This window comes from Laccaria bicolor, genomic scaffold (genome assembly GCF_000143565.1).
Source record: "Laccaria bicolor S238N-H82 LACBIscaffold_12 genomic scaffold, whole genome shotgun sequence".
NCBI classification, from domain to species: domain Eukaryota; kingdom Fungi; phylum Basidiomycota; class Agaricomycetes; order Agaricales; family Hydnangiaceae; genus Laccaria; species Laccaria bicolor.
Genome location: NW_001889883.1, coordinates 499,672 through 514,657, shown reverse-complemented (window position 1 = coordinate 514,657; position 14,986 = coordinate 499,672). Strand labels below are relative to the sequence as shown.

Genomic DNA, 14,986 nt, shown 5'->3' with positions numbered 1-14,986 from the left:
CCTCCACAATCTACCTCCTGCAATATACCATCCACAGCTGCAATCTACCCTCCGCAGCTGCAATCTTACCATCTGCAATCTACCCTCTGCAATCCACCCCTCAGTCCCCCCATAGAAAACATATGCAGAAGTAAACAAGAGTACCTCAGCAGTACCACCCATTTACTAGTAATCATATGTATCAACTGTCTATTTAATTCTAGTGTTCTTTGCCCTAAACATGATTTTTGTATTTCTAAAAAATATGCAAGTACTACTCTGCCAGAGCAATTTCAAAGGCAGAGCATATTGCTCCAGTGGTGGTGTTTTAAAGAGGAATACATTGCCTCGGTGCCATTTTAATAAAAAAAACAATTGCCCCGGCGGTGTCATTTTTGAAAAAAAAAAAAAACATTGCTCCGGCGGTGCCATTTCGAAAAGTAATACATTGCCCCGGCGGTGCCATTTTAAAAAATAATACATTGTGCCAGTGGTGCCATTTAAAAAAAAATACATTGCTCCAGCGGTGCCATTTAAAAAAGTAATACATTGTGCTGGCAGTGCCATTTTAAAAAAATACATTGCTCCGGCAGTGCCATTTCGAAAAGTAATACATTGCCCTGGTGGTGCCATTTTAAAAAATAATACATTGTGCCAGCGGTGCCATTTTAAAAAAAATGCATTGCTCCGGCGGTGCCATTTTAAAAAGTAATACATTGTGCCGGCGGTGCCATTTTAAAAAATAATACATTGTGCCAGCGGTGCCATTTTAAAAAGAATACATTGCTCTGGCAGTGCCATTTTAAAAAGTAATACATTGTGCTGGCAGTGCCACCTAAAAAAAATACATTTCTCTGGCAGTGCCAATTTAAAAAATAATACATTGTGCCGGCGGTGAAAAAAATACATTGGTCTTGCGGTGCCTCTTTGAAAAAACTGCACTGCTGCAACAGAGCTTTATTATATATATATATATTGCTCTAGACCTCCAACACAGCTATTCAAAAAGTGTCTCTTATGAAAAGGCAATGTGTTTTTATTGGAAGGTGTTCTGCTGGTGTGTTATATTCAGCTGTATATCTGGGGGGACATGATATGGACAATAGTTAATGAAGACTGCTTGTGTTTCAAAAGAAATTACAGTATCTCATCACCTTGCAGTAGGACTCTCATTGTGATTAATCATTCAGTATATTTTTCAGTTGTAATGGCTCACATTCATGACATTTAACTGATGACTGCAGCCCTATCACTATGTATGATCACCATCTATGTTTACATGGTACGCCGCAACTTGTGCCGCCAGAGGACAGGGTACACCGCAACTCTCCCCGCCGGGCATCAGGACATCTCCGCCAGTGAGACACTACGCCGTCGGTTAAAAGGACAGCCAGTGCATGCTACTTAGTGAGTCCCTGTAAGGATCACGGCCGCACCATCACTAAAGGCACATCATAAGATTCGGGCCGTCCGGCTGGGCCCATGTAGTATGGTGTTTTGTCACATCCGGCTACTCCATTAGGTAAGGCACAATGTGACTAACATATGTGCCAACTGCCTGTAGAGACTGTAACACTCCCTACTATTGGTTGGGTGCTTCTGTGTTGAGGCCTTGACAGCATGATAGACTGAGACAAGAGCTTGGATCCATTGCATTGCTGAGCTGATGTGGAAGAGGAAATAGAGGGTACCATTACGTGTTTCATATGGAACTTTGCTAGACACAAAAGCCACTTCCAGCCAGGCACCAACTTCAACATAACAGTGTCCAGAAGCATCACATACCCAAACCTACTTTGTTGGAGTGACCACAAGATTTCCAGATAGCTCCAGGTCCTCTTTAATCAATCTCTCCAAAGTCTCTGGCTTGAACAGATATTGTAACGCTTGTACTCTCTTTGATATTTTTGGGAAAGATCGCCCAATAATCAATAAGAGGGAAAGGCAACTTGCATCGTTGTAATGCTTGCTGTCTGTGATTCGATGGAGTTTCAAGTTCAAAGTAAGTGCCCCAAAGATGTCAGCAGCATGCTGCTCTAGGGATGCTTGTGTATTGTGCTTTCTAGATGGATTTAGTGGGGACTTTAGCAATGGTGCAGCATACTTCAGACAAATGATATGACATACATGGTCTCAATAATTGTGGCCTGAAGTGCCGTTTGTGAAGGCTTTACACATACAATATTGTGGTTGGAAGAGGGTTGAAGAGAGTGGGTCTGGGCAATAATTATATGGATCTTGACAAGGCTAGAGTCAATGTCAGGTGAAGATTGGAGTACAGGTGACTTGTCTGAGTCAAGTTCAGAAGCAGCAGCTGTGTCCACCGGCCACTGGACTCCAGTGACAGCTATTACATTTTGTGCATGTCCCCCATCATCAGAGCCTTGGGTCAAGAGGGTGGCAATGTGATGGTAAGCTTGTGATTCTGCTGATTCAGGAGGCCCTGCAGAGGAAAATGCGACCTGCTTAGAGACCTTGTTCAACAGCTCTGACGTAGACTTGATATGGCCTTCATAGTAGCTGGCACTCTGCTCATCGGACATCGCTGCATTGGCTGGGCTGTTGTTTTGATTGAGGATGAGTCACACAAGAGTCACGCACTGAGCGTGAAAGTTTCTCGTTGTTTCTCCTCGCCACAACGGCCAACACCCACTAATAACCCCTTTACGTTACATTACGCCTTACAAATATGCTTCAAATTTACAGAGAGTTCATAATGACATGACCAATCCTCCTCAATCACAAGTTCCCGCAACAACACTCCCTTGTAGGGGTCTGCATCAAGATCAACCCCCTCCTTCGCTGCATCCTCCTCAAATTCTTTGATCAATTTCTGCGGGTCAGGCATTGTGTTCTCATAGCATTCCAAAATACACTGATTTATCAGGTAGCTGTGAGGTAGCATCAGCCTGCAACGCGGACAATTATACAAAAAATACTTGCCTGTCCCTGTGAAGCGTTCACTCTGAACTTCTCACATAGCTGAAGCCAAGAGGGAAGGAGGAGGCAAGAATGGGTGGATCTGGGATCAACACCCATAAGTGAGCAATGAGCAGTTACAAGATACTCAGCTGGCCCAAGCATCAGCAAGATGACATCTGGCTAGAGGTGCTAGAAGTGCTAGAAAACACTAGAAATTACTAGATGCCCTAGAAATGCTAGTACTAGAAACCTTTTTTTCCCTAGTACGTCATAGTACGTCCTAGCGTTTCTAGTAACTCTTACTTTTTCTAGCCACTTTTCTAGTCACTTTCTAGTCAACATTAGTGGTCATTCAGCAGCTCGTTACTTATTCTAGACTTGTGTTTAGTTAGGTTAGAAAGGCTTTTGAGCATCCTTATACACTCTCTTCTCCAATATGCTTAGCTTTTTGTTCATAGATATATGCATCGATTAAGTTGACTATAATAGTACAGAGATATAGACATGGGCTAGTGTCACCGTGTCGAGACCAGCGGAGGACAGCGTGTGGACGACAATTGCGTCAACAGTGAGGCAGGAGAGTATGGTAGGTCATCCTTACTTACAGCAGAGAACGGGGCGATGGATGCGAAGCCTGATGAGGCGACGGTGCACATCTCATTGACGGTTCGGCCTGTATTTGCTGTGAAGAGAGATATGTGAGTTGGAATGTGTGGTGTCGTTACAGTAATAATGTCTCAAACGGGCTGGCTCTGCACCTTTAGGTGTGGAAGATGCGCGGGGGCGATGGAGATGGAGTCAAAACCTCGTGCGGAATACAAGCCTCTTTAACGTTGATGTGTTAGTTTGGGTAAAGGAGTGGGAAGGATGAAGCACAGACCTTCCCAATGGCAGCTCCCAGGGCTGTAGGCAACCCGTGTGTAGCTTCATTAGATGCAGTGTTTGAAGAGGAGAGAGAAAAAAAGACATACCTGGTGTGATCCATCATGGGCACAAGATCCGCAACGCAATAACTGAGCCATTGTGGATTAATCTACCACCCCACAGCAGCGGTTGGTGGACCTTCGAACTCGTAACCCGAAATTTGAATGCAGAGGGATGCGACGAGATTGCGCGGTGGCCAGTCAAGGTTCTGAAATTTGGTGAAGGGGTCGGTGTTCTGTGAATGATCATGAGGAGGAACGAGGGTGGCCACGGCAGCTGCAGGTGCGATGGCAGTGACAATGGCGTGGCGGGCCGGGGGAGCGACAGAGCGTCGATGGTAAAGAGATTTTTTTTACAAGTTCGTTGGAACTCCGACATCACGTGGTCATGTTGAATTTTTCAATCAGCGTCTCTTGAGACCATTTGTTTGTTCTTCCTCCTACCATCTCAATCACCCATCGACCTGCCACAGGTCACAAATCTGAGCTTTCTGTGTGAGTGCCCCACAGCTCATCCCAAATACCCTGACACGTTGACTCCCTCGTCGCCTCGTTTATGGGATCGACAGGGGTCTCGACAACACCATCCCAGCCGTGACTTTCATCTTACCAATGCCACCGATTATGGCTCACGGTGTGAGCAGGGTAGGCCAAGCGATGATGGAATTCCATTTGTGAGGGACGCTGGGAGGAGGTTTACCGGTGGCAAGAAAGATAGTAAGTTTCCTTTGAGTCACGCCTTTGCTTTTCGTTTCATTTCGTTTTGGTTCGTTTCGTCTCGTCTCCGTTTAGCTTCATTTCACCTCCGTTTCGTTTCGCCCCACCCCGTTTCATTTCATCCTGCTTCGTTTCGTTCCATTTCATTTTCTTCCGTTCCTTTTTGCTTAAAGTACCCTCTCTTGCTTGAAGCATTCTCTCTGTTCAAGCCTTCTCTCCCTCTCCCTCTCCCTCTTCAGGCCTTCTTTCTCTATTTCAGGCTTCTCTTTTTATACTGTTTGAGGTTGCCATCTCTCCATCTCTTGTACGTCAAGCCTTTTTGTCTATCTGTCTTCTTTTTTCTCTCTTCCTCTTCCTTTGGGGTTTTGATACAGAGGCTGACATGTTCTATTGGGTATAGATATCTTGGTGATTGTAGCTGTGATCTCCGTAAGTGAATTTGAGTCCTTCAGTGCTTGTGATGACCCACCCATGGATGAGGGGCATGGAGCAGGAGCTGGTAAATATTCGTCTTAGCTTTCTTAAGTAGGGATTTGTTCGTCGTTCATTCATTGAATACATTTTACTATTGTTTATAAGAATCTTGCCGTACAAGAGTGTCCTAGTGGTGCTAGGATATTGACTGATCTACTAGAATAAGTATGAAATACTAGTACTAGCTGTCCTACCTTCCTAGTTGAGCGTCTAGAATCGGATAAGTCTGTTAGCCCTAGTTTGGGAAACTAGGAAACTAGAAATGACTAGAGTTACTAGAAATGCTAGAATTTACTAATTCTAGCATTTCTAGAGAGATGCGGTCTTGCTGATGAACATGATTATGCATACTGTAGGAAGTACAGATATACAAAGCACTACATGTAGTGCAAGAGGATGGCAATACTGCTCAAGACAAAAGATCAATATATTATGTAAGATATCCAAATCTAGCTATATACCACTGTTTGTAGTGTTTGGAAGTCCGGTCTCGTGACTGGAAAAAGACCATAACCAGACTTGAGTCTGGACCAAGACCGCAAAAGACCAGACCTGCGGTTACGGTCTTTTATTTTTGAGATGTAAAGACCGCAAAAAAACTGGTTAATGTGAACCGGTCTTTTGTAGCCCCTTAAATACCCTTTAAAACGCACCCAAGAACGTACGATTTGGTAAAAAAACGAGAGAGATATGAATTAAAATGTAATTTACTTTTGGGAATAATAGATGTACCAGACTTATTTTATAGAAGCACCAATTCCTAATGGAATTTGACGTTCTTGGGCTCGTTTTGAAGCTAATAGCGATGTTAATAAATTTACCGATTCATAATTTTAAAATATTAGCCTAAAGACCGGTCATAAACCGGTTAAAACCAATGCAGACCGAAACTGGTCTATAGACTGCAAAAAGACCGCAGACCGCAGTTTTTTGCGGTCCGGTCTGGTCTTTTGACTTCTGGGGAAAAGGCAGACTGGTTACGGTTACGGTTAATGCCCCTGGGCATCAAAAAACCGGACCGAACCGGACTTTCAAACACTAACTGTTTGACTATGGCCTCTGGGCATTCCCTTCCAATCCTATATCACAAAGCCCCCCAATGTCCAGAGGGCATGTAAGGAAAACAATGGTGGGGAAGAATAATAGAATAGAAATCCTCTTGCCCCCCAGAGTGAATACAAAAGGTAGCAAAGTAAAGAAGATGAATAAAAGAAAGAAAAAATTTGGCCCCAAATAATTTCCTATCTGGAAAGCTCCACATAAATATTTTCCTCCCGGCAATGCCAGCCACAAAGTATTCATCTGCAGGTGCCTCACGGTGGCCGCAATCTTGCTGTCCACAGAACGTCGCTTCTGTATACGCGGCGGGTTTCTCTGCAGTCATAAACAATCAAAGACCATAGCACGTCACCTTGAACGAGACTAACAAAATCTAACAAATCAAGATTCCATAAATATAAGGACTCAGATATAGAAAGAACGAGGACAGACCTTCCATTGGTGTCACAAGGAGGACAAAAGAACATTTCCATAGGATTGCGCCTTCTGTCTGTTGGAGTGATACAGTTGCAGACAATCACAATACTTTACCATCCCCCACATAATCCACATGGACTCCACTGGATTCCACTGGACTGGACTGGACTGGACTGCCAATCACAAAACTGGACTCCACTGGACTCCCAGCACAAAACTGGACTCCACTGGACTCCACTGGACTGCAAGCACAAAACTGGACTGGACTGGACTGGACTGGACTGCAAATCACAAAACTGGACTGGACTGGACTCCACTGGACTCTCCCAACACAAAACTGGACTGGACTGGACTGCCACAGACCTAAGTTAATCCAGAATTCCTGAACTTAGACTTAAAAACAAAAAATAAAATTGAAGTATATTTATTAATTAAATTAATTAAATTTACATAGATTCTATGTTACAGAGGGGGGAGGGAGGGGGAAGGGAAAGGGAAAGGGAAGGGAAAGGGAAAGGGAAAGGGAGGGGAAAGGGAAGGGGAGGGGAAAGGGAAAGGGAGGGGAAAGGGAAAGGGAGGGGGAAGAGAGGAATGAATAGAGGGGGGAGGGAGCAAGGAAGAGGGAAGGAAAGGGAGGGGGGGAGAGAGGAGCAAGGAAAGGGGGAGAGAGTGAAGGGGCCTCGTCACCGTTCAGCGCTGGCGGGCGCTCGTCGTTTTTCGGGTGTGGTGGGGGCGGCGTTTTCGTCGGCGCTCGTTCGTCATCATCGTTGCGTGTCGTCGTCCCGGCGTGTTAGTCGTCGTCGTCGCGTGTCGTCGGTCGCGTGTCGTCGGTCACGTGTCGTCGTCCCGGCGTGTTGTCGTCGTTGTCGTCGTGTGTTGTCGTCCTCGCGCGTCGTCGTCGTCCTCGCATATCGTCGTCCTCGCATATCGTCGTCCTGGCGTGTCGTCGTCCTCGCGTGTCGTCGTCGTCGTGTGTTGTCGTCTTCGTGTCGTCGTTCTTGTGTGTCGTTGGCCTCCTCGTGTGTTGTTTTTGTTGTTGCGTGCCGCTGGCGCCTGTCGTGGTGAGTACGGGGCATTGGGGTGGTGGGGCAGACATACCCTTGGCCCATGACGTTGACACGTCATGGGCGCCGTCCCTCGTTCTTGGCCTGTCCTTCCACGTTGGCGTGGGCATGGGCGTGGGCGGCGTTGTCGTGGGCGGCATTGATGTGGGCGGCGTTGATGTGGGCGGCGTTGACGTGGGCGGAGTTGGCGTGGGCGGCGTTGGCGTGGGCAGTGATAGAGGTGGTGGTGGTGGAAGGGAATGGGATGGTCACGGAGGTGTGACCATGCCGCTAAAAGGAGACGTGACGATATGGCACGCCCTCAAGTAAGTCACGTGACCTCACCCCGCAGACTGAACAAAATCATAAATCCTTATTGCAGCTATCACTGACCCACACTATATGTAAATTATAACCTTTCCTTTCATTGATCATTAAAATGTAAGTTTATTGTATAGTCTATTTTCGCTTTTTTAGTAGTATTCATATATAATAATAATAATATACTGGAATGACTGGAATCCACTGGACTCCACTGGACTCCACTGGACTCTGACTGGACTCATAGTCCACTGGACTGGGACTGGACTCAGGAAAGTGGCTGGCAGTCCAGTGGGAGTCCAGTGGACTGGACTGGACTGGACTGGACTGGACTCCAGTGGACTGGGCATTCTGCCAGCCAATCTGGCCTGGTAAGAGGGCCACTGGAATCCAGTGGAGTCCAGTGGAGTCCAGTGGAGTCCATATGGATTACGTGGGGGATGGTAAAGACCTCGACAATCAAACCCCGCTTATTTTTGTGCCCCCTTTTTGTGACGGCCGAACTGAGTCCAGAGCCTTGGTAGAGTGAAAATATACTAGCATTGAATATTAGAAGAATATTCACACTGGCCATGAGGCAGTACAGGCAGTTTCAAGAATTTCAGCCCAAAATTTTGGCGCGCCCACTAAAAATTCGCTAAAAATATGGAAAAATATGCAATCGACTCTGTTTCGAGCGCTGATTACAGTCAAGTACATAGTTATAAAAAATATCCACTGGATGTGACCAATTGAGATCCCCAATTTCGTGGGAATTCATAGAAAATGACAGCGGCATCATGAGATGAACTGTCTTGGAGGACAATAAGTGCCCGTTTTTAACAAAGTTTCTAATCCTATTGAAATAATGACTCTTCATAACCGATTTTTTTACCACTTCTCATGTGTCATGACAGTACTGGAGTTGGTGCAAATACTGATACCAAGAACACACAAAAAAAAACTTCAAAATGGCAAAAGAGAGAGTAATCAATGTCCTGGGAGACGGCGATCGAGTGTGCCGGGTAATAATTAGATACCATATGGCATATAGAAATTGTCCAAAATTTTGGCGCGACCAAAAATCGACATTGTTGAGCAACTCAAAGGCCATGCTGTGCTTCAGGGGATCTCCCTTGCATAAGTTTCATACAAAATGAAGAGTAAAAATTGTTATTGAATATGATACATGAAGTACAAAGGTGAACAACAAGCTGACAAAGCCTAAGGAAAACAAAGTTGAATAGATGAGGTGGGGTCTTCCTACTCAGCAGCCACTTCGCCAGGTATAACGATGGAAAGGGAGAGGGGAGGGGAAAGGTATCAATGTCGCAGGGCACCCTCACCAATAGGGCTTTTAATCCTGGAACTCATTGAACGGCACGCCATGACTATGCAAGAGCTGCCTCAACGTCAACGCTCTTGTCCGCCACACCTCCTTCCCCTGCGTGAGCGGCTCAACGCTCTCCTCGAGCTCCTGCTGATGAAGAAGCTTCCTCTTCCGGCTCTTCCTCGCCGGGAGGGTATTCTGTCGCCTCTTCCACTCGATGTGCTCCTTCTAGTTCTTCCTGCAAAAATCACGTGTAAAAAACCCGGAAAATTCATTTTCTGACATTTTCGAGCTCTAGGAGTCCGAATATGAGGTTAGTTTTGTGCCAAAATACTCAAGTCGTGAGTTATAAAACAAGCGGGGTTTGATTGTCCGCGACTGTACCGACGCAGCCGCAATGGAACCAGGCGAAGCATGTTAGACATAAAAAACGAATATGGAACGTCGTCAAGAAACACCTACAAGTCGCATTCGACGAACTAATAAGAGAATGCGAACCTCGCGATGAAACCCATTGTCACGCAGCTCATTCAATGATGGCCACTTAACCTTCCGTTTCCCCCTCCGGGACCTCACTGAACGTGGCTCTGAAGCAGAAGGTGACCCACTACTCCACTCCTCTTCTTCGGCTTCTGTTCCTGCTTCACTGTCCCAAGAGATGCGGTAGAACCATCTTTCTTCACCCCCTTCCCCTTCTCGGCGGCTCCTCATCCTCATCGTCCACCATCACTTTTATTTTCTTCCTCACTACCTTGGTAGCGGCGGCGCTATCTCCCAGATTAGACAAAGGTGTCTTCAAGTTCACAATCTTTCGAAGGTCAATCCTCATAGGTTTGGGGTGACCTGAGGTGATCTTGCGTTTTTTTAACCGGAACGATCTCCGCATCGTCGCTATCGTCATAACGGGGTTCAGATCCACGGGCGCGAAGGCTGCTATCGCCTTCTTCATCAGCCAGCGGCAACAGCGACTGAGCAAGGCTTGAAAGCCAATGATGGCTCTCATCCTTTACTTCCGGCTGAGGTTTGGGGGAAGAAGATATATACATGGCCTCTTGAATGATATGAGGTGGTTTGGGTGGAGCATGTATCTGGCGAGGTTTTTCGGAACTTGTAGCGGTACCTTGAGAATGGTGGAGAAGCAACGGAAGGGAATCGAGGAGGGGAGTTGCTGGACTGATGAGGTTGTGCTTTTGGGGCGATGTTCCAGATCTTGCTGGTAGGATGGAGAGATGAAGGCGTTGGAAGAGGAGATTGACTGCTAGACCTATAATGTGAAGGATGCTGGTTTGTTTCGTCATCCAGAGCAGAAAGGTCCGGTCCCCCTCCCTGCTCTGGCGAAGCCTCGAATTCTGGCATGGATAAAGTAAACAGGTCGTTGACGTTCTCCTCGTCTCACCCTTGGTCTTGTCCCTCTATTTCAAGCTCATTCAAACGACTCTTCTCATCGCCATGCTCGTGGCGCGCGCTGCTGAGTCCTATCAATACCATGATCTCCTCCTCCAACACAGGGGTCGCATCCTTGCTGAGACTATGGGAAGGAAGCAGCTTGAAATCATCGGCAAACTGCAAAAGTCGGGGCGTTGAGCTCATCGATGGCCCTTCATTCGATGGACTATCCGCGAAACTACGGCCCACCTGAACGCGACGAAGTTCTTGTAGGCGGGGTTGAGAGGGAAGTAAGTCCACGGGAGTTGAGTTGTGCGACGCCCACGCTCACGGAGATGATGGCGGGAGACGGAGAGAAGCTTGCCGAGGTAGCGGCCTTCCCATGGTAAGTACAGTCGACATTCTCACAATGCATAACGCTGGTCCCCAGCTTTTTCTATGCATTGTGAGGTTGTATGCAAGGTGAAGCGTGTCACAAAGTGTGACTATTCGTGACCTCTGCTAAAAATGTCACGCTTCCAAAATCATTATGTGTAGCAAGGCAAAAACTAGAGTATTTACATGGTATCGACATCCATGGGAGAGCAACTATTATTGAAAAAAGAGTCGAGAGATGTTTGTTGGAATGAATTTGCTTGAACGCCGCAAAGATGAGCCCTCAACTTGCGCAACTGTTGTTGCAAGAGCTTGGCAAAAGCAGTGTTGACACGCCACGAGCCTCGGAGTGGGTGACACACAGCTTCTCCAAACAGTATTTGTGGCACATAGGCAGATCAGGGTAGATTTTGGCCTCAAAAAAATCAGATACCATGACATGCACAAGAAAATACCTGGTGAATCTGTAGATTTGGTTGTGCATAATCACAAGATCCAGTATGCATTATTCAATACGATATTTCATGCATAAATCCCTGCGTACCGAGTCGGTCCCCAGAAAATCTCATGCATTGTGATATTTATGCATTATTACTATATGCATTGTGAGGATGTCGACTGTATTGGGTATTCGGAGATGCCAAATTCAGCTCTGCAACAACTTGTTGAAGATGAGAGCTGAGGTGTCCTTGTTGAAGCAAAAGGGGAGGGGCAAGAGGTTCGTTGTGCAAGCGAGGCGTGATTAGAGCTCGTGTATTCTGGTTTTACTATGGGGTTGTGCCAAAAGATTAAGTCCCCAAGGTGGTTCGAACACCTGACCCTGCGATATAGGCTGTCAATTCAATCACTGCAATCGCATGCTCTACCACTGAGCTATGGAGACGTTGTGAAGCAGTAAGTAGACATTTATTATAATCGCGTTCAACTGTAAATAATCTTCAAGAAGCCCTGCGACGCGTCACCTTCCTTTCACTTTCCAGAACACATACCCAACAATGACCGACGTTGAGATGAAGCCAGCCGACAAGGCGAACGACGAGAAGAAGAAGGAAGACGACAAAACAACCCTCCCGCCACCACCAACCCCAGTTGAGGAGATAAAGTCTAACACTACTCTCATTGAACGCGCGGTCTCAACTCTCGAGCCGCGCTTCACCAATCGTGTCTTGCGCACCCTGACGGCTTTGAGAAAACGCGTCGACGACACTGTGCTAAGAACAGCTATCGAAGAACTATACGGCAAAGGTGGGCATCTCTATCTCACTTAACTATGGTTAACAAATCTCTCAAGGTGATAGACCTGTGAAGAAGACCCTTCTCTCATGGCTTCCTACTGGTCCCATTACGACCGACCATTCAATGGAGGTTGATCTCTCTGACAAGTCCGATGCGCCAGAACCCGTGCCAGAGGCTGAGATCTACATCCGTCTCCTTATGCTTCACCACTTGCTCAAGGAGGAAGACACTCAAAGCAAAGCCCTTGAACTTGCTCATGAAACTGTGGAGAAGATGCAAGCACTCAATCGACGGAGTATGGACGCTATTGCTGCAAAGATCTGGTTTGCAGTTGACAGGGCATATGATCTTGCAGGCGAGTTGGCCGATGCACGACCGTGAGTTTGATCTCCTCGTCCGTAGTCCCCGTTCCTTACCCACTTTTAGACTATTTCTCGCCGCCCAGCGTACGGCGTCTTTGCGGCACGACGATGAAGCTCAGGCCGCACTCATCAACTGTCTTTTGCGCAGCTACATTCAGTACAACCTCTATGACCAAGCCGACAAGCTCGTGTCGAAAACAACCTTCCCCGTGTCTGCCAGCAATGCTCAATACGCTCGATACCATTTCTACCTCGGCCGTATAAGGGCCGTGCAACTAAATTATACCGAGGCACACACCAATCTCCAGCAAGCTATCAGGCGTGCTCCAGCAGCAAAAGTAGCACCAGGTTTCTACCAAGCCGTGCACAAGTACTTTGTCGTTGTCGAGTTGCTTATGGGTGATATCCCAGACCGATCGCTCTTCAGACATGTCGTTTTAGAAAAGGCACTTATCGCCTACTTTGATATCGTCAAAGGTCAGGAGGTTACCTGATTCATCCCTGGCCTTCTGTAACAAACTTTTTTTTTTCGCTAGCCGTACGCACGGGCTCTCTTTCCCAATTCCAAACAACCCTCTCAAAACACGCCGACCAATTCGAAGAAGACAACACCTACACCCTCATCGTCCGTCTCCGCCAAAATGTCATTAAAACAGGCATTCGAAGGCTCTCCCTCTCGTATTCGCGTATCTCCCTTCGCGACATTTGCGTCAAGCTCCATCTGGATTCGGAGGAGGACGCTGAGTATATCGTGGGCAAGGCTATTCGTGATGGGGTCATTGAGGGCCGCATTGTCCATGAGAAAGGGTGGATGGAGTGCGGGACGCAGAAGAGTGGTTATGGGCCTGAGGTTAGTGAGGTGTTTGGGAGACGAATTGCGTTTTGTTTGGATCTACACAATCAGAGTGTGAAGGTGAGCAACGTATCTGAAGGTTTCCTGGCATACTGCTTCATCACTTTTTCTGTAGGCGATGAGATATCCACTCAATGCACATCGGAAAGAGCTTGCTGCTGCTGAGGGGGCGAGGGAACGAGAGAAGGAGCTTGCTAAGGAAATTCAAGATGGAGATTTGGATGACGAAGACCTTGGTGGCGGCGACTTTTGATTCCTTTGCGTTGTAAAAAGAGTACTAGAATTTCTGAGAGGCCTTGGCTGATAGTCTCCCATTGTTATCATCAACTACCTGGCTGATAAGATAAGGTGAGCATCGCTGACGTAACACAATCGCTTTAAATAAATCTTCATTGGGTCGACTTTCATTCCATGTCGTTTTTAAGAAGAGTTTGGAGTGCTATCAGCAAGCCAGTGAGTAATGTTCTGAAGACAAACGAGTCCTACTTACACGTTATATAGGCCCGCTTTGTAGGACGAGATTTGGAAGGCGAGTAGGTGGGTTATTTCTCGACGCCGTAGTCACTGAAATCACCCGTCGACGACAGGAAATCGATTCTATGAAGCCAATTCGCTAAATGGTGCATTTTTCCCTTTTGGACTACTTTTTTTTCAAACTGAGTGGTTTGCGATGCCAGATCCAAGTCGGTCAAGACGAACCGTCCAGTACTACAAGGAAGACGCAGTTTGGCAGTACATTGGTGGTGGGAAGAGACTTCCAGGTAATTAACACGACAATCAACTCCAACTTGCCCTCATCCTTTCAAAGCACAATGGTCATCGTGGCTGTCGCATACGCGGCCCAATCCTCCGACGCTCGAAGTACGTGAGCCTTCTCTCACTCAGCATAGTGTGAATGAGTATTGACTTTTTCTGCAAAGGAACTCCAAATGGACATTGCACGCCGGGAGCGTGTTTTACGAAATGCGCAACTCATAGAAGCGAAGGACCGCGAGGAAAGTGAACAGCTTGCTAGGTTGCGGAATGCAGAGCACGCAGCGTTGATGGCTGCGCCCCACTCAGCTAAGGCAGCTGCTTCGGCTCCCGCACCGAATGCAGCACACTCACCGGGCGCCGCCCCGCCGACAGCACAACCATCATCTCCCTTGCCGGAGATAAATAAAGCACAGGCGAGCGAAGCAGAGGCTTGGGCACCGCATGCTAGGGTGAGAGGGAAATAGAAGTGTGCGACTTGCGTGCGATGTTCATACCTGCGAGAAATGTGCGACTTCCGTGAGACGTTCATTTCCATTTTTTCCCCTTTACACGGTACACCAATAACCTCTAATGAGATATATATATCGCATTCCACGTTCGAGTCGACTCCGGTTCGGAGTGAGATGATGCAATTCCGATCAACGAACGACATGCGTGAGAGGTGTCGAAGCCTCGAAGGGGTGCTTTTTTCCAAAAGTGCAAACTAAGTGAATGGCCTGTTCCATACCGTCCGCAATCATCTGAGTTCGCTCGCCGACGCCGCTGCCAACGTCCAGCTGTTCCTTATGCTGGTTCTGTCACTACACAAGCTTCTGCTTGCCTTTCGTCGACTTTTGTTTGGCAAGCCCATCTTC

General features: G+C 47.1%; 6 protein-coding genes across 6 annotated transcripts; 4 read left to right on the top strand and 2 right to left on the bottom strand.

Annotated features, from left to right (window-relative positions):
* Positions 1 to 1,403: 1,403 nt before the first annotated feature.
* On the bottom strand, positions 1,404 to 2,827 carry LACBIDRAFT_327278 (uncharacterized protein; the record flags this gene model as incomplete). The annotated part of the gene is made up of 6 exons (XM_001881076.1): positions 1,404 to 1,489; positions 1,523 to 1,770; positions 2,107 to 2,147; positions 2,334 to 2,533; positions 2,581 to 2,631; positions 2,665 to 2,827. The coding sequence occupies 6 exons, from the start codon at positions 2,825 to 2,827 to the stop codon at positions 1,404 to 1,406; spliced, it is 789 nt and encodes a 262-aa protein (XP_001881111.1).
* A 307-nt stretch (positions 2,828 to 3,134) lies between these two features.
* Positions 3,135 to 5,593, top strand: LACBIDRAFT_327277 (uncharacterized protein; the record flags this gene model as incomplete). The annotated part of the gene is made up of 11 exons (XM_001881260.1): positions 3,135 to 3,164; positions 3,415 to 3,487; positions 3,512 to 3,599; positions 3,949 to 4,043; positions 4,298 to 4,319; positions 4,394 to 4,460; positions 4,535 to 4,541; positions 4,825 to 4,845; positions 4,942 to 4,970; positions 5,381 to 5,449; positions 5,489 to 5,593. 11 exons carry the CDS (start codon positions 3,135 to 3,137, stop codon positions 5,591 to 5,593), a joined length of 606 nt encoding a protein of 201 aa, XP_001881295.1.
* Positions 5,594 to 7,663: 2,070 nt separating this feature from the next.
* On the top strand, positions 7,664 to 8,496 carry LACBIDRAFT_327276 (uncharacterized protein; the record flags this gene model as incomplete). Its single annotated transcript, XM_001881259.1, has 3 exons — positions 7,664 to 7,860; positions 8,103 to 8,226; positions 8,437 to 8,496. 3 exons carry the CDS (start codon positions 7,664 to 7,666, stop codon positions 8,494 to 8,496), a joined length of 381 nt encoding a protein of 126 aa, XP_001881294.1.
* Positions 8,497 to 9,982: 1,486 nt separating this feature from the next.
* Positions 9,983 to 10,965, bottom strand: LACBIDRAFT_327275 (uncharacterized protein; the record flags this gene model as incomplete). The annotated part of the gene is made up of 4 exons (XM_001881075.1): positions 9,983 to 10,445; positions 10,561 to 10,692; positions 10,800 to 10,926; positions 10,959 to 10,965. 4 exons carry the CDS (start codon positions 10,963 to 10,965, stop codon positions 9,983 to 9,985), a joined length of 729 nt encoding a protein of 242 aa, XP_001881110.1.
* A 955-nt stretch (positions 10,966 to 11,920) lies between these two features.
* Positions 11,921 to 13,689, top strand: LACBIDRAFT_291188 (uncharacterized protein; the record flags this gene model as incomplete). The annotated part of the gene is made up of 5 exons (XM_001881258.1): positions 11,921 to 12,170; positions 12,217 to 12,538; positions 12,588 to 13,000; positions 13,060 to 13,436; positions 13,492 to 13,689. 5 exons carry the CDS (start codon positions 11,921 to 11,923, stop codon positions 13,627 to 13,629), a joined length of 1,500 nt encoding a protein of 499 aa, XP_001881293.1. The 3' UTR covers positions 13,630 to 13,689.
* A 98-nt stretch (positions 13,690 to 13,787) lies between these two features.
* On the top strand, positions 13,788 to 14,665 carry LACBIDRAFT_297658 (uncharacterized protein; the record flags this gene model as incomplete). The annotated part of the gene is made up of 6 exons (XM_001881257.1): positions 13,788 to 13,829; positions 13,891 to 13,909; positions 13,964 to 13,996; positions 14,054 to 14,137; positions 14,185 to 14,237; positions 14,297 to 14,665. 6 exons carry the CDS (start codon positions 13,788 to 13,790, stop codon positions 14,594 to 14,596), a joined length of 531 nt encoding a protein of 176 aa, XP_001881292.1. The 3' UTR covers positions 14,597 to 14,665.
* Positions 14,666 to 14,986: the final 321 nt, after the last annotated feature.